At 39.2% G+C, this 18,873-nt stretch overlaps 1 protein-coding gene across 9 annotated transcripts in view; it reads left to right on the forward strand.

Moving 5' to 3' along the window:
• The window catches only part of XRCC4 (X-ray repair cross complementing 4), a 269,282-nt gene that overhangs the window by 134,621 nt on the left and 115,788 nt on the right, over positions 1-18,873 (forward strand). For 7 of the 9 annotated variants that reach the window (XM_039543774.1, XM_039543778.1, XM_039543780.1 and 4 more), the window contains 3 exons: positions 5,216-5,382; positions 11,287-11,439; positions 12,469-12,575. In XM_039543774.1, the coding sequence (XP_039399708.1) occupies positions 5,216-5,382; positions 11,287-11,439; positions 12,469-12,575 (427 nt within the window). The remainder of the gene's footprint in view (positions 1-5,215; positions 5,383-11,286; positions 11,440-12,468; positions 12,576-18,873) is intronic. The other 2 variants (XM_039543782.1, XM_039543783.1) reach the window with 1 other exon arrangement.

Here is an 18,873-nt window from a genome sequence, read left to right on the forward strand (position 1 = left end):
TACATTTAGGACAGGTTCACATGCTCAGTGCTAGACTAAACCTTCCTTTTCAACACATTTCCTGATGATCTTCTACTTACTAAAGACAGTGATTTTATGATAGTTTCATTGCTTGTTTACAGTAAGTTGCACTACTGAATTGACTAAGTAAAAGTTAAATCTAGACTGAAGAATTAATATAATGCTGTTCTCAGTTGTTTCAAATAATTCCTTTAAAACATTTCTGAGCAGTTTTTAAGGATCTGATCCAGCAAAGCCTTCATGCACCTGAGTAATTCAGTCCATTAAACAAATGTTAAATAAAGCTACATCCCCTTTTCCCCCTATGACTGTTTTTACATTACCTGCCAGCTTCTCCTGATTAAGGGGGAGTAGAGTAGAGAGAAAACAAAGGAAAAGTGAGAATAGGATAGATAGGATGACCTACCCATCTTAAAGTCTTGTTTTCTTTGTGCAGTAAGATATGCTGTGCAGACTGAACCCTTCCTTGGCATGTAAATTTGCCAGTGTTTTCTGAAGCTCTGTTATTTTTATTTTTCCTTAAGCTGTAAAAGAGGACTGTTACTTAATAATGTCATGAAATACCAAAACAGTCTTGTGAATCCTTTAAGGATTCCAAGAGACTAGGCAGAGTCTACACTCTTTGCAGATATCCTTGGCTGACTCTACTATCCTTTTGGGCCATGCCTATGCACAGGTAAGTCCTATGGATGCTCCCAGTAGTGGGTGCCTCTCACTTCCTAAGATGGCTCACATTTCCTTTGAGGTGACTTGATCACAGTCTATAAGTACCTACACCGGGAGCAAATATTTAATAATGGGCTCTTCAATCTATCAGAGAAAGGTATAACACGATCCAATGGCTAGAAGTTGAAGCTAGACAGAGAGCAGGCTGTATTTTAAAGAATCCTTATTGAGGTTGCAGGAACAAACCATCCCAATGTGTAGAAAGAATAGTAAATATGGCAGGTGACCAGCTTGGCTTAACAGTGAAGTCCTTGCTGATCTTAAACACAAAAAAGAAGCTTACAAAAAGTGGAAAATTGGACAAATGACCAGGGAGAAGTATAAAAAATATTGCTCAGGCATGCAGGAGTGAAATCAGGAAAGCCAAATCACAATTGGAGTTGCAGCTAGCAAGAGATGTTAAGAGTAACAAGAAGGGTTTGTTCAGGTATGTTAGCAACAAGAAGAAAGTCAAGTAAAGTATGGGCCTCTTACTGAATGAGGGAGGCAACCTAGTGACAGAGGATCTGGAAAAAGCTAATGTACTCAATGCTTTTTTTGCCTCTGTCTTCACAAACAAGGTCAGCTCCCAGACTACTGCACTGGGCAGCACAGCATGGGGAGGAGATGACCATCCCTCTGTGGAGAAAGAAGTGGTTCAGGACTATTTAGAAAAGCCAAACGAGTACAAGTCCATGGGGCCGGATGCACAGCATCCGAGGATGCTAAAGAAGTTGTTGAATGTGATTGCAAAGCCGTTGGCCATAATCTTTGAAAACTCATGGCGATCGGGGGAGGTCCTGGATGACTGGAAAAAGGCTAATGTAGTGCCCATCTTTAAAAAAGGGAAGAAGGAGGATCTGTGTAACTACAGGCCAGTCAGCCTCACCTCAGTCCTTGAAAAATCACGGAGCAGGTCATCAAGGAATCAATTCTGAAGCACTTAGAGGAGAGGAAAGTGATCAGGAACAGTCAGCATGAATTCACCAAGGGCAAGTCATGCCTGACTAACCTAATTGCCTTCTATGAGGAGATAACTGGCTCTGTGGATGAGGGGAAAGCAGTGGACATGTTATTCCTTGACTTTAGCAAAACTTTTGATATGGTCTCCCATAGTATTCTTGCTGGCAAGTTAAAGAGGTATGGTCTGGATGAATGGACTATAAGCTGGATAGAAAGCTGGCTAGATCATTGGACTCAACGGTAGTGATCAATGGCTCCATGTATAGTTGGCAGCCAGTATCAAGCGGAGTGCCCCAAGGGTCGGTTCTGGGGCCAGTTTTGTTTAATATCTTCATTAATGATCTGTAGGATGGTGTGGATTGAACCCTCAGCAAGTTTGCAGATGACACTAAACTGGGAGGAGTGGTAGATATGCTGGAGAGTAGGGATAGGATACAGAGGGACCTAGATAAATTAGAGGATTGGGCCAAAAGAAATCTGATGAGGTTCAACAAGGACAAGTGCAGAGTCCCATGCACTGCTACAGACTTAGGACCAAGTGGCTGGGCAGCAGTTCTGCAGAAAAGGACCTAGGGGTTACAGTGGATGAGAAGCTGGATATTAGTCAACAGTGTGCCCTTGTTGCCAAGAAGGCTAACGGCATTTTGGGCTGTATAAGTAGGGGCATTGCCAGCAGATCGAGGGAGTGATCATTCCCCTCTATTCGACATTGGTGAGGCCTCACCTGAAGTACTGTGTTCAGTTTTGGACCACACACTACAAGAAGGATGTGAAAAAATTGGAAAGAGTCCAGCGGAGGGCAACAAAAATGATTAGGGGGCTGGAGCACATGACTAATGAGGAGAGCCAGAGGGAACTGGGTTTGTTTAGTCTGCAGAAGAGAAGAATGAGAGGAGGATTTGATAGCTGCTTTCAACTACCTGAAAGGGGGTTCCAAAGAGGATGGATCTAGACTGTTCTCAGTGGTAGCAGATGACAGAACAAGGAGTAATGGTCTCAAGTTGCAGTGGGGGAGGTTTTTGTTGTATATTAGGAAAAACTTTTTGATTAGGAGGGTGGTGAAGCACTGGAATGGGTTACCTAGGAGGTGGTGGAATCTCTTTCTTTAGAGAAGGTCAGGCTTGACAAAGCCCTGGCTGGGATGATTTAGTTGGGGATTGGTCCTGCTTTGAGCAGGGGGTTGGACTAGATGACCTCCTGAGGTCCCTTCCAACCCTGATATTCTGTGATGCTATGATTCTATGACAAATTCAGACTGAAAATAAGGCATACATTTTTAACAATGAGGGTAACTAACCACTAGAATAACTTACCCAGGTTCATGGTGGATTCTTCCTTACTGACAGTTTGTAAATCAAGGTTGAATGTTTTTCCTGAAAGACCTGCTGTAGGAATTATTTTGGGGAATGTCTATGGCCTGTGTTATGTAAGAGGTCAGACTAGATCACAATGGTCCCTTCTGGCCTTGGAATCTGTGAATCTATGAGAGTTGCAATGGCGCATTTTCCATCCTCCTCTCCAGGCTTCCAGAGATACAAATACCTTCCCAAGAGAAGCAATCCATCTTCTTTCCCAGAGAGTTACTATAGCAAACCCTCTTCCTGCTTCGGACCCTGGGAGTAAGATTACCCAGGTTTCCATTGAGGCTGTAGAGGTTTTGGCAGAACTGATCCATTCCTCCCTCACCATAGCAGAAACAGCCCATATTCCCTACTGCTAACCCCATGGCCCCCACCCAAGATGAGATATAGGAGGTGCCATTTCATCTTTCCTATACAAGAATCTCTGTTACAGATTGTGAACGCTGCATGGGCCAAACTGAAAAAAAAGGTCTATCAGCAAGGCTACATACGATCTGTATAAAATTCCATCAAGTTGTGTCCCCCATATTTATTTTTCTTCCGAGAAATGGTCACATACTAAAAAGATCTTGACCTCAATGGCTGGAGCAGGGTACCCAGAGAATTATGTGGAACAAAAGGTTGAAAATTCACCTAAGGAAGGTTTTTTTAATCTTCTTCCATACTTTTATGTGCTGCAATGGCATGTGTTGTTTCAGCCTGTATAGCCCTATCCATCACGGCCCCCTCTTGTACTCTCAGAAGAGGTCCCATAAGACTGGGAGAGCACTGATAAGAAAAAGCTGATTTCTTTTAAGAACTCTCTTACAAAAGTATAAGCCTTCATCTATGATACTTCTTGAGACATCATTAGATTCTCTGCTAGATCTCTCCGGTGCAACACCCTTGCATGGAGACATATGTGGCTGTGGGCTCCAGATGCAGACCCAACTTCTGGGTAAAACTCTTTTGTGAGTTTCTAGAAAAAGCTCAGAAGGACTTGTCAGATCTGAATTAAATTTTGTCCTGCCAAACCTCATCTAGTGAGGAGGGAGGAAGCTTCAGGTAATTTCACCACAGTTGCAAATGCTAGCCATGCCAGAATTACCGTTCTTTGCATCCTATAGAGGTCAGGATTCTCCACAGGACAACGAGCCCAACTATAAAATAAAATAGTTTACTTTAACATAAAAAAAACCTAATAATGTGTGCAGCAAAGAATCTTGTATTTTCCCATCATGTTCTGTATTGGAACATTGATATTAGTAAGAATTGTTCTACATTTTCAACCATTCCATTCTACAAAATCATTTCTATGTTTTCCATAGCATCTTCAACAGCAAAGAAACTCCACCACTGCCAAAATGCCCTATCCTGTAAATCTTTACTTATATGAGTCATCCCATTTGAAGTAATTGGGACTGTCTGCATGATTAAAGGACTACTTGCATTATTAAGGGTTTGTTGTAGAGGGTCCCTAGAGGGAAAACTCCTGGGATGGGCTTCTTCCCTTCTTATAGATCTGTAAAGCACCAAAGAAAACGGTGGTGCTATATTAAACCCGAAGTCTTTATTATTAATTTACATAATGGTCATTTGACTTGTTCATATTTCTGTTATCGTATGGCTGTTCTGGTTATTGCAATAGGTGGCAAATACTTTTCTAGATATTTCATCAGGTAGCATAATAAGAATAATGTTATAAATGCCTTATAGAATTCTTTTCCTATAGCCTGCACTACATTAAAACTGCTTTTTGCTCAGCACCTGAGACATCTTGTTGCATCTTCCTGCAGTTAATTTCTTCTCTTCCTTAGGGAGCAGATTTTTAGTGTAGCATATACTCGTCTCTCTTGATACTGGTTTATCAGTGTGTAGATACTGTGGTGATGGATACCCTATATGCACCTAAGACAGTATAAAACCGAAGATAAGTTAGACAGATAAGCAAATGGTGCTTTGTGCCACTTGCCATATACTTACTCAAGAGGCTTATTTTTGTTGCCATTATGTTGTAATTTTCAACAGGAAAGTATTCAAGGATTGTAATTGTACAATATGCTGATGCCTATTAAGAGCACGTCTGGAGTTGATTGAGGCTGGGGTTGGGGTTTTTTTGTTGTTGTTTTTTTTTTTTGGACCTTTTTAGTTCCAGCAAAGTAACTCAGTTTTTCCTTTTGTCCCAGTTTAGACTTGGATCACTGAAGCTACAAAAAGTCTCAAGTCCAACTGAAGTCATTAAAGAGCTGATTTGCCACTGCCTAGACTGCATAGCAGACCTACATGCCAAAAAGGAGCACCTGCAAAAGGAAAATGAAAGGCTTCTAAGTGATTGGAATGACGTGCAAGGACTGTAGGTTGAAAAATGCATCAATAAGATATTCCGTATAAACGGTGTCTGCAGTCTACCTATGCAACAAAGTGTAGGTTATACTGATGGACACTATATATTTAAGATATTTACAAAATGAAATGCACCTATTTCTTTTTTATTGATAGTGTTTTGGGCCCTAACGGCTTATAGGCTACACAGCTGTAGAGGCTTTTTCTTATTTCATGGTGGCAGGCGACACCTCAGCTGCTAACATATAATGCTGATTGTAGCTTTATATAGCCAGAAATATCGTCACTCTCCCTTTCCCCCTCCTGCAGAATCCAGTGTGCGTTTTCTTCTGCATAGGTCCCTTAATGATGACTGTCTTGATTTTGCCTGTCTTGATTTCTGTTTCAGTTGTGATTTACATTTTAAACTAGATTATTTCTGGGGCCACAGGGGGCAACAGGGAAAGAGGATGTAATTTGACAGTAATTAAAGCCAGCTATATTGTCAAAGTATCAGAAGGGTCATGAATGTTTTGCGGGGCAGCGGGGAGGAAGACACAAATTTAAAAAAAAATAGCACAAGATCACATTATTTTAAGCAAGATATTTTTATTTTTCAACAGAGTGCCAAATTTAGAAATATTCATGGAAGAAATTAAGTCAGTGATGTGCTGGGTAGGGTGACAAAGACCATATCTTCATTTTTAAAAGAGGAATCAAAAATGGTCACAGAGTTTGTCCTGAAAGTTTTGTCATGACAGATATACAGCTTCACTAGTAGTGTTTGACTACTTAATAGTTTAACAGTGTAGTAAACAATAACTTTTTATAATTAATGTGTTACACTGCATTAAATGCCATTTTGAGTTGTGTAGTGCTGTGGCACTTGTAACTGATAGTTCCACAACAAATTCAGAGGAGGGGTTTCCCTCCAAAACAGTGATTATTACATCTTAACTTTAAACTATTTAAATACCTAGTCACAATTATATAGCGTACAAAATGTGCTGAGCATCTCCAGTGAGGAGCTGGGTGCTCTCGATTCCCATCTAGTCAACTGCCTTCTACTTGCCAACAGCTAAGTGCAGGATTCAACTGTAAAGCAGTTTTCCTGTTTTAGAGGTACCATATAGATGGTGTCATTGCAAGGCTTCTTTTGTTAAAATTAATCAACAAATCTATCTAGTTTACGGTTGAATATGCTGAAAGCAATTGAGAAATTATAATGTAAAAGTTAGAACTGTTGCACTAAATAAAAATAAATAAATAAATGAAATATCCCCACCCTAAGTCATTAATTGGCAAAATCCAAATATAGAGAAGAACGCTGTGTAAACCATTGCCATTAATTAGGAGCTGGACTGAACTGAGTTCTTGCCACCTAACTGCTTTTAACTACATAATAACTTTGGAATCTAGTTAACATTTGGTTTTTAAATATGAATTTGTTCAGTTTCCTTGTGTTTTAATGTACATAGAAAATTCAATAAGGATTATCTTGAATATCCTTTGTGCATGAGTATACATGCGCGTGCGCACACACACACACACACACACACACTGGGATGGTGAGTTAAAATATCAAAACAGAATAGCCAATGTTTTTGTTTTATACAGATTATATGTAACGTTGGTAAATATAGAGCAATAATAATACTAATAATCTTTAATAGCAAAATTTCCTAAATCCCCAAAAATAAAGATAAGTTTCTGTTCTTGCTTGCTTATATTTACCTGCCCCTGGAAATTTCCACTCTTGCATCCGAAGAAGTGGGTATTCACCCACGAAAACTCATGCTGCAAAACGTCTGTTAGTCTATAAGGTGCCACAGGATTCTTTGCTGTTTTGTATGTAGTGTGTGTTTTATACTAACCAAGTAAAATTAATATAGATGAGTTATAGTCAAGTAAACTGTCAATTTATATTATGGACAAATGTAGTGACAGAAAATCTGAACCATAAAATTAGTGTTGGGTGTTTTAGTCTGTGAATAAATCACTTGAAAATGACTCATCAATATTAGCTTGTCAGCATTCAACACCACTGCTACAGAACAAAAAGGGAATAGGATGCAGCTAAAATGTAAGAAGGAGATTATGTAAAGGCCAGACCCATTCTAAGGCACAGACAGCTTTATACATATAAGACTACATTTTCAGCCAGGCTTTGGGTACAAAAACCTCACATGTATAATTGCCACAAGTTCTTTAGTTCATGTTATCTCTGTCTCTCTCTTCAGAAATGGAAGAGGTTGAGAAATGGAGAGTTAATTCTTGATTTAGTTCACCAGTATTACTTGTCTACAAATGGCAACCATTACTAACACCAGTTGTTTTCAGTAGGTTGTGGTTGTGTTTTGACAACTATCATCCCAACTTGACATATTAAAAGTATCATGCTTCTATTGACTCCAAGATGGCTGCGACTATGGAACTTGAAAAGCATGTGCAAATAAGACTAATAAAAATGTCTATGGCCATTAACTTTATTCACTTGTGATTTCACTTTTTTTTATTACATTTAAAAGCTTTGTTTGAGATGAGTAGCTTATGTACAGGGGCCTGTGGAGATGTGACTTCTGTGAAACAAATCACATATAGGCACCAGTGTGTGACAAATTGCAATGAAAGTTGCGTTTGTAGCTGGTGAAATATTGAAATGTAATCCTAGCCAACTTTGCTTAGTTCTCACATAATACAGGTGATGCGTACTAGAATGAAAAACGTCTTTGTTGATCTTATGCAGAGATATAGCCAGAAAACCCCACTCCACAGCATACTGTATTATTTGTGACTCACGTTCCTAAACAGCAAAGCACAACTGCTTTCCAAGATGTATATTTTCATGTATTACAATGGATGGTGTATGATTTTTTTTAATTGCTGTAATTTGCAGTTGTTACATTAATAAAATACAATAATTCCTAAACACAATAACTTAATAGGTTATATCTATACCAGAAGAATGTATCAATTTTTTATTTGTTTGGATTTCTAAAAAAAAAAAAAAAAGCGACAGGGCTAAAGGATAGTCACTTATCTATGAGCATTAAAGCCTAAAAAATTCATATAAAATTAACCAATAACATAGTACAAACTTACCTTACCCACAATGTCCTTCCATGTCACAATAAATAAATCCAGAATCCTATGAAAACAACGAGAAGTCCGGTGGCACCGTAAAGACTAACAGATTTATTTGGGCATAAGGTGCCACCGGACTCCTCATTGTTTTTGTGGATACAGACTAACACAGCTACCCCTCTGATACTCTTATCTTATGTACATTCTCCCTGGCTCTGAGAGAACATGTAGGTCTTTCAGTATGCTCTGAAGATTAAGAGTTGGGTCCTAATCCTGAAGTGGAATTATATAGTATAGTTCTTCAAGGCCAAGTGGCAGCATCCAAATGACTTCAGTAGGATTATATACAGGTGTAAGGGTCTGTACAATTAGAACTTTTTGCAGGATTGGGGCCTTTGGCTCTCATCATATTAAGGGAAAAAGTGATTTTCAGAGTCAAGGGTCCTTCATTGAAATCGCATTGCATGCAACCCCACTTTGGTTAAATCAGAAGACTGCTACTAGTAAATTGAATAACTCAGATGATCTCAACTACTATGGTACCAAACAACATTCGTTTTTGTTGACTAGTGTTGTTTTGATTTACCCTTTATTTGGTTACTAGTCCCATTGCGGGGATGAAGTCTTCTTTTTCGTCATTGAAGGATTTGATACACTTTGTCATATTTTCCACTTGCATATGAGGTTCATATATGTAAATGGAGATAATGGTTAATTTAAACCCTGTTGAAGTCAATGATATTACACCAAGGATTAATTTGGCTTGGTATTTTAAACCATCTTGCTTTTATGCCAAATTTTTATTTAATCAGGTCGTGGGTTTAGGCAATCTCACATCACCCCATGAACTGGATAAAGATGTCACTGCTAGGGCTAGGACTCTTTGTACTTTGCTTTAACATTTTTGTATATATTGTTCCATTAAGTGGTTAAAATTCCCATTTATAGATGGAAAGTCTCCTTGTAGTTGATTAGTACATATGATGTTTCTTTTAAGAATTGTTGAACCGATCTATATGGTAATGATTTTCAGCATCATTTGCATTTAAATTAGATGAATTATTTATCAACTATGAAACATATCCCAAAAGCATATCACAGCAGACTAAGTTAATACTTCATAAGATTTTTCTTTTGTCTTTTGCATTTTATAGACATTTCATATAAAAATGATGAAATAACCAATATTTGTTTTAAATACACATTGAAAAAATATAATACTATTACAGTGTTGACACTTTTGTTTTTATAACTTAGTTTTTCAATAGCTATTGAATAAAAACCCACAAATTTTTGAACAATGCTTTTGAAAGCTCTAACTGTGAAAAATGGCATGTCTTCCAGAATTAGTCTCTTCATCACAACTCTCTTATATATCAGTCCAGTGGAAGATAGAATCATAGGGATGGTCCTGGTGTACTTAATCCTGCTTAGGGGGGGCTGAACTTGAGATCCCTTCCAGACCTACATTTCTGACATTGTTCTGATATTGTCCATTAGTTTGTGGTATTTAAACATTATTTGCTTTATTAATTTACCTACCATGTCTATGTTCTGAAGTCTGCAATGAGCAGTAAGATCATTACTAGCATGTGTATTTATTTATATATTACACACACAAATCTACGATAAAAACAATTAAGGTCGCAAAATCAAGAACTAAAAAACTAGGAAATGCCAGCATTAAAGTTGCCTGTTCGATGATCTTGTTTTTCACAAGACCTCTGCTTCATTCAATGCACAGGACTTTTTTATTCATATTGTGGCCCCATTCCTTATTTACTGGACACCATATATTTATTTATACACTATTTATTTTGTTGATTTTTAGATTTTTGGTTGAAATTTAAGTTCAATCAATTTTTTATTTCAAAAAACAAATCAAACAAGCCCCCTTTATATTTAGATACCATATAAAAACTTGAGGATGACCCTAGTGCAAAGACGTCATTCAGCAGAACTCTTAAGATTTTCACCTACAGAATTAGGTATCCCTCTAAAAAGTAGTTTACATTAGATGTGGGGGGAAAAGCCATTCACTCTCCAAAATTAGGGATGTGAGTATCTTCAAATCTCAGCTGTCTCACTGTACAACTCAAATAAAACAAACACTACAATGTAGGGTTTGTTAGCATTGTAGTTGTTTGTATGCCGTAGGAAATTGAAATTGCCACAAATCCTGCTTCAGTGGTTCTGCTGAATCAGTTTCAATATCCTGCTGCACCAGAGGAACAAAGACTTCAGAGGAGCAAAGGGACAATGAGTAGGCAAATGTTAAACACCTGCTTCTGGAATCCTGACAAATTACGTGGTTTTGTATGGGTTGCCCAGAACATCAGCTGGAATTTTAAGATAGTTTCTACACCTTTGGAGGGCGTGTTTTTTTCCTGTATATCAATATGTATTAAAAGTGCAAATCAGAATGAGTAGGCTTAAATTTTGGGCCCATGGAACTTGACCATAACTCTCTATTTATAATCTCAGTAAGTGTATCCTTCTAAATTATACACGCTATGCTGAATTCACCATTGAATCTAAATAACTCTGATATCCAACATGGAGTTGTCTGTACAGTCTACACATAAGCTAACCTAATAAATTGGGGTTAGGAAGAAACTTTCACTGTGGGCAGATTATTATATAACTGCCTACTGTAGGGCTTTTTTCATGTTCCTCTGAAGCAGTTTCTATTGACCTTTTTGGGGGACAAAATGTTGGACTAGATGGACAGTTGGAGTGATCCATAATCTCAATTCCAATGTACCTCTCTTCCTGATTATATTTTAGGACTGGTGTTACTATAGAACATTGTTAGTAAAATATGAAGATATTAACTATTGTTATGTTTTAGGCTGGAAAAATGTGTGGAAGCTAAAGAAGAACTGGAGGCAGATCTTTACAAAAAATTTATTCTTGTGCTCAATGAAAAGAAAGCAAAGATAAGAAATTTACAAAAGTTGTTAAAAGAAGCTCAGGAACCTGAAGAGGATACAACACATGCAAGGTATTTGTTAATTTGCCCAAGGTATTTGTTGTCGTACCTGACACATACATAGGTTTCATTTGTATTTACTAAGTTTTAATAGATGGTGGTGTAACCATTGTTTCAATGTAATAACAATTAATAAATCATCTTTATATAGTTTCTTTAGATTCTAAAGACTTCCAAGTGCTTTAAATACAATATAGTAAATATACAACAGGACACTTCACTCATCTCTGAAGAGCAGCCAACTTTGGAATTTACTCGGGTAACTCTTCAGCAGCCTATGGTTACATGAAGCAATAGTTCAGGACAGAAACAACACCATTTTCAGTTGAATCTGCAGGAGGAATGTCAGTTGGCTGGCACTTCAAACAGCACATGCCCCATCATATGTAATGGGGTGCTTTGTTAAATGCAGACTCAAAAGGAAGAGTAAACTAGCCACTACCTGGGGTGTCACTGAATGTCTTGTATCTAAGCACTGACCAGGGCTAAGTTTGTGAGTGGTATGGCTTCAATGAAAGGTGTGTTTAATTAAAATTGAATACAGAGATTTACTTAACTGTAAATGTTTCCTAAAATATTCAAAATTATTTCTTGGGGTGGGGTGGGGGTGGGGGTAGAAATGGATAGTGTTTTGTGTCAGAGTACAATTGATTCCCGGACCCACTCCAACCTGCCTCCACTAGTTCCTCAAATACCTCTTAAAAACTCTCTTCTTCCAAAATGCCTTTCCTCCTTAGAGAAGTGTTAATAGTGAGGTGATTGGAAATATTTACTTAAGAAGCAAATAACATTTACTTAGAAAAAAAAATCCAAACCAAAAAAATCATGGAACTGCCAAGAGACACACGTTAAATCAATGACATTGTTTTAATCCGGTCTGACCTGACTTCCTTTTAGGACATTATCTATCTGGTTTGTTTATCTAAGTTGTGAACTCTTCAGGATAGGGACCTAGTATTGACCTCTGTCTGTAAAGTACTGTAGAAATAGCAGCTATGTTGCAGGAATAGCAGATGGAAAATTACCTTTCTGTTGTTCTAGGGATAGCATGGCTACAGTCCAAACTGCTGTTGAAAGAGAGAGAGATTATGATGGCAGCACTGATGAGGAAAGTGAAAATTTCTCACAGCCCTCTACATTAGCATCAGGTAAGATAGACTATGCTGTGCTTATTGGCGATATTGCGAGTAGGCCAATTACATGAATAAACTATAATGAGGATAAACCACTATCTGACAAATTGCTTTGTGACAAGCCAACTTACAAGCATTAAAAAAATAGTCCTCTATTGAAGCAGAGTATAATGCTGACATTTCAGATTAAAGAAAGGAAGTTTTAAAAAGCATGTAGTGTAAATGAAGGGAAATGTCATTGTTTATGAAATGACAGATTACATACTTTGCATAACTAATAGCCATTTTTCAGTTTGTGAACTGTCAACAATTACATTTTAAATTCCAGGAATCATTATGAACACGTGAAGATTGCTGTGATTTAAAATGTAATTGCTAACAGTCCATGGTCTGTTTTTTTTTGTTTTTTAAATGGTTTTAACTTCAGTCAGGAGAGTTTTTTGTTTTATTTTTGTATTGAACAAATGGAGCAAAACTATTTTTATAACATCCAGAAGAATTCATTGAAATTTACTGGGATGCTCTTAGCCTCAGGTAGTTGAGTGTGAAAATTAAGTTGATTAATCTGCCTAGGACTGGAGAAGCGGGAGTACATGGTATAGGGATTGCCCATTTCACAATACACTGTATAAAACTTTGCATCATACGAATTTTTAGCTTGGTGTGCCAAATGCTGTGTGTGCAACTCTCTGTAGAGAAACTGTAGAGAAACTGCCTTACACTGACAGGTACCACATACATAAGGATTTCCCTTCAGGATTATTGGTTTTGTATGGTTTCTCTCACCCAAGCCATTTATCTCTACTATAGGGTAAGGTAATCAAAGAAAGATAAAAACAGATAACTGACTTAGTGCACATGCTTGTTGTCTTCAGTGGGAGTTGAGGTTCTCAGCACCATAACGTGATTAGTCTCCAACTCTGTAGTACGGGTGTACAGGTTTTTTGAAGACCTTCTAACACAATTGACATAGATGATAGATTTAGAAAGTAGCCAGCCTTGTAGCATGCATTTAAGTGAAGAAACAATGTGAAGTGCAGACATTATCCAAAGAAATAATTTTCTGTTGACCAGCTGGTAGTGGTAAAGTATCTGTTTAGTAGATAATTCTTTGCTTTCAATCTGTATTTCATCAGTGGCACAGACAATGTCTTGAGGAATCCTTCATTTAGTAAAATGGCACGGAGAAGGGAAAGGATTTAAGTTATCAACTTTTTGCTAGATCCAGTAATAATGAAGCTGCTAGATAGCATTTTTATGACAGACATCTGTGTAGCATTTCCTTTAACTGCCCAGCATGAGAGACTGAACTTGATGCCTGAATTTGTAGGGAGAATAGCATGTGCATAATCTTTTGAGCTATGAAACATGTTCACTCCATTTGCATGTGACAGTGAGATATATTCAGAATAAGCAGAGAAAATCACATGAACGTAATGTTCAGGTAACAAACAAACAGTTTCAAAGTAATGTGTTTAAAAAGTCAAGTTTTTCATAGTAATGTTAACTCTGTGACACTGAACATCTAGTAAGGTTGGGGCAAATAATATTTCCTGGTTCTGGGCACAACAGGTTTCCTCCATACATGGTCTACCCTTCCCACAAGGAAAAAGGGTACATATGCCTCTGCAGTATTTTCCTCCTTTCCCAGTGCCCTACTCAGGCCTTTTCACCTTTCCAGGGATCTATGCTGGGGGATGGGTGGGGACGGAATGAACCCTGGGGAGGAGGTGAGTGGTTCAGGGCTGAGGTTTGGGGAGAGAAGGGGAAGATGCACACAGTCCACCTTCAGGCTCCACAGACCTTAGGCCTAAAAGATGATGCCATCCCAGACTGTATTATCTTCTCCTTGTAACACCCACTCCTTGGAGCAAACAACACCTACGTTTATTTTTTTAATAATGTTTTCTGTGTAGTTGAGGTGGAATGTTGCTGCAGCACTGTCAAGGCTCCTAAACTGTTACAGCTGCTTAGTGCTTCTGTCCTTGGAGCTCTGGTATTATCAGCACTAGCAGAGGGCGCAGACTGCTAATTCAGCAGACCTCCATGTTGTTCCTAGGGAAAGACCACAGACACAGTTCAGTGACAGAGGGACTTGGGAAGGTTTATTGCCCTCAAGGCACTGTCCTAACGACTCGCAAAATTTGTACAAGTACATTCACCCATGAGTGCCCCATGGCAAGGAGCGGCACAGTCAGCAGTGGTACTTTCTGCTGTCCACTCGGCCACACAAAGAGTTATGGCAAGGTACACCGACATTTATAGATTGAGACAAACAACTGGGATAAACAAGTTATGTAGCACCTTACATATTTCATGGCATTTGCTTGTTACTTTCTCTTGTCCTGATATCTTGGAGAAAACATCCCTATTCACTATTCTATAAAACGATCTTATCTAGTACTAGATTGGGGTGTATCTATACTAGCCTTCTGAAATATATTTATGTAAATATCTAGTGACTAGTACTTCTTAGGAACACCGATGTTTTAGCAATGTTAAAGGCAACTTTGCTAAGTTCATGTATCGGACGGTGAACTTGTAAGCATTTGCTTTAATACATGACCTGACTTTGGCTCACAGCTTGTGGTTTAGGCATCAGGTTTTGCACCAGGCCCAGTGCTCCAGGCTCTCTGTCTCTCTATTACATTGTGTTCAATTATTTATTTATTTACATTTTCCTCCCATTTAGATCTGGAATTTAACATTGCATGGGTAACAGTAGAATCACAGAATAAAACAAGCTCCTGTATCTGATCTTGCACAAATTCAAGTGAGGTTTGTGTCAGGGTCCCTTCCATGCAACAGTTTGATACCCTGTAGAAATCTAGGTCTTTCCATTGTTTGCAATAAAAATATTGGGCAGTGCAAGCCTACATGATCTATAGAATATTTTATAACTGCAGTGCCTAATTCATGGCTCTTGGCCAGCATCGACAGAAATAGCCAAACATTTTTCCTCAAATGTGCACACCATTAAGTTAACACTTTGTGTTTTAAAAAGTGACAATTACGGTTGGATTAGAAGGCATATTAATATAAGGCAAAGAAACCTCAGATATATTTGAGAAGTATAGCTTCATAAAACATTCTATGTTACTTCTAGACTGCAAAAATATGTCCACTCATTTGTCCCTGGTGAGTGGGAAATGTACCTGGAGAGTTGGTGAATGTAGCAGACAGAAAACGAGAAGAAGATAATCAGTTTCATAAGGGCTCAATAGCTTTTGAGCAGCAGCTGTATTATACAGACCAGTGTCTTGAAAATTTCTCTGTGGTGCTACTGCAAAATGCTCCACCTGTGGAGGAGAAGACTTAAAGTCTCCCCTTCCATTGCAAAGCACTCCAGCAGTAGAAGAATGAATTTCTGTTTTACTTGCTGTTTCTGAAGTGCATAGAATTCCAACTGCACCCAGGAGAAATTTACAATATCATTGCCATTGCTCACAAAGCTACTAAGTCTCAGTGAATGTGATGAGAATCTGGCACCTTACTGACTCAGTGCTAAGGCTGCCGGTGTGCTGAGACCATTGCCTATGATGGTGACCAATATTGTCTCATTGTTTCCTGGTATTCCCCCATCTGTCTGTCTATTCATCTCTCTTGTCTGATACTTAGATTATAAACTCTTTGGGATAGAGACCACCTTTTGGTTCTGTTTGTACAGCACCTAGCACAATGGGGTCCATGACTAGGGTTCCTAAATGCATGGTAATTAAAATAATAAATTATAATAATATATAAGTACATGGATGGTGCAAGCTCAGCCAAGATAATCTAGAAGAGATGTTGGTTGGAAAAAGGAAACACTTTAAGTTGTTGGCTATATTTCAGACTCTGTCCTCTAAAGGACTTAAGATTAAGTTTTAGTCACGGATATTTTTAGTAAAAGTCATGGACAGGTCACAGGCAGTAAACAAAAATTCACAGCCTGTGACCTGTCCATGACTTTTACTATATACTCCTGACTAAAACTTGGGGGGAGGGGCGGCGGCACGTGGCCCGGGACCCCCACTGGTGATGGGGGGGGTGCGCAGGCAGTGGCCCAGGACCCCAGCTGGTGATGGTGGAGGAGGTTTGTGGGACCAGCAGGCTCCCTACCTGGCTCTGCACCTTTCCCCTCCCAGCAGCAGCAGATGGGCAATGGAAGCTGCAAAGCCGGCGCTCTGGGCGGAGGCAGCCCACAGAGCTACCTGGCCACACTTCTGCCTAGGAGCTGAGTGAGGGGGATGTTGCCACTTCCAGGGACCCCCCTGGGTAAGTGCCGCTGTCTGCCTCACCCCATCCTGTGTCCCAATCCCCTGCCTCCCACCCCCACCCAAACTCTGCTGCTGCTGAGCATTGGGCCGCAGTGGCCTGAGATTGCCCCAGCAGCGGCTGGTGCGACTGGTGCCTGAGCTGCACTCTGGCCAGGCGCACCAGCCACTGCAGAAGTCATGGAGATCACGGAAGGTGACTTCTGTGAGCTCTGTGACAAACTCATAGCCTTACTCATGATCTACAAGATGATATGGTCTCAGCGTCTTTTTGGACTCATTAGTGCTCCTAGCAGATAGCAACAGTGGTAAAGAAAAAAATGCTTTTTTCCCCATCTTTTTGCTTGCCAAGAGACTGTTTTTTCTCTGATTAAGACCAAGTGGTCAACTTCAGGTTGTACTATCATCATACACTCTACTAGAGACTGTGTAGGCCCACAAGGAAGCTTCAGAACCTTCCAATGGGCTCTCAACCTTTCCAAACTCCTGAACCCCTTTCAGGAGTCTGATTTGTCTTGCGTACCCCCAAGTTTCACCTAATTTAAAAACTAGTTGCTTACAAAATCAGTCATAAAAATGCAGAAGTGTCACAGCACACTATATTGAAAAACTGCTGACTTTCTCATTCTTACCATACAATTATAAAATAAATCAATTGGAATATAAATATTGTACTGACATTTCAGTGTATAGTATTTAGAGCAGTATAAACAAGTCCTTTTCTTTATGAAATTTTAGTCTGTACTGACTTCGCTAGTGCTTTCCATGTAGCCTGTTGTAAAACTAGGGAAATATCTGGATGAGTTGATGTATCCCCGGAAGAGCTCTGCATACCCTCAAGGGTACACATACCCCAGGTGCCGTAGCCAACCTTCTAGACACAGACAATCCAGAGCACAACATAACTTGTCAAGCACTCCTTTGAAGTGATGCTCCTTTGAACAGAAAGGGAAAGTTCAGATCTCTGATGGTGCTGTCCTATTTAGCTGGTTGTGGAGGAAATGAAATAGTGCACTGATTTATAGTGTAAACACAATCTCCTTCACTAGAAGGGCTAAATATTTTTTTTGGTCTGGATTGTGAACCCCTTACTCACATTGCGGAACTGCTACTCCCATAAGCAGAAATCAGAGAACCTACTTATGGGAGTAACTGCTTCACATTCTGAGCAGGGTTTACAATCATGTTTAAATGGAAGCTTATATTCTGAAGCACACAGGCAACTCTCTGGAAAGAACCTGTATCCACTGAATCCTCAGATTTTCCACAGCTGTAAATTTCTATAGAATTTGCTTATAAGCACACATTTAGAGGTGGTCGTAATAAACTAAGGCTAGGTCTACACTAGGGGGCGGGGTTTGACCTAAGATACACAACTTCAGCGTAGCTGAAGTCGGCGTATCTTAGGTCGATTTACCTGGCCGTGAGGACAGCGGCAAGTCGACTGCTGCTGCTCCCCTGTTGACTCTGCTGCTGCCTCTCGCCACGGTGGAGTTCCGGAGTCGACAGCAGAGCGATCGGGGATCGATTTAATCATGTCTACGCTAGACACAATAAATCAATCCCCGATAGATCAATCGCTTCCCGCCGATCCGTCGGGTAGTGTAGATATACCCTTAGTCTAATGCCCAAAATAAATAATAGTGAGCATTGTGCCATTTTCCAGTGTTGTAAAGTGCAAATGTTTTCAGCCCTCTCGCTCAGGTTCCTATTTTGGGGATTACATGTTGTGCCTTCTTGAGGCTATGTCCCTTTACATTTAATTAGTTCTTTTGTGTAGTCCAAGCCACCAATGGCTTGACGCTGCTGGTTATTAAGCTTTGATCTAAGTTATTAAAAAAATGTTTATTATAACAGCACCCAACTGTGCTGCTGCTGCTAAAATGCCGTCTGTCAGGGCTTCTCTCTTAAAGCCTATTTTAAGGAGTTTAGAACTTGGTCATTTTAATTCATTTCAAGCTGAAATGATTTCCCCTCCCTTCCCCCCCTTCCCCACCCCAAAAAAGATGTAATTGGAATTGATTTGGCTTTTCTTTTCTTTTCTTTTCTTTTCTTTT

Source organism: Mauremys reevesii, linkage group 6 (assembly GCF_016161935.1).
Source record: "Mauremys reevesii isolate NIE-2019 linkage group 6, ASM1616193v1, whole genome shotgun sequence".
NCBI classification, from domain to species: Eukaryota; Metazoa; Chordata; order Testudines; family Geoemydidae; genus Mauremys; species Mauremys reevesii.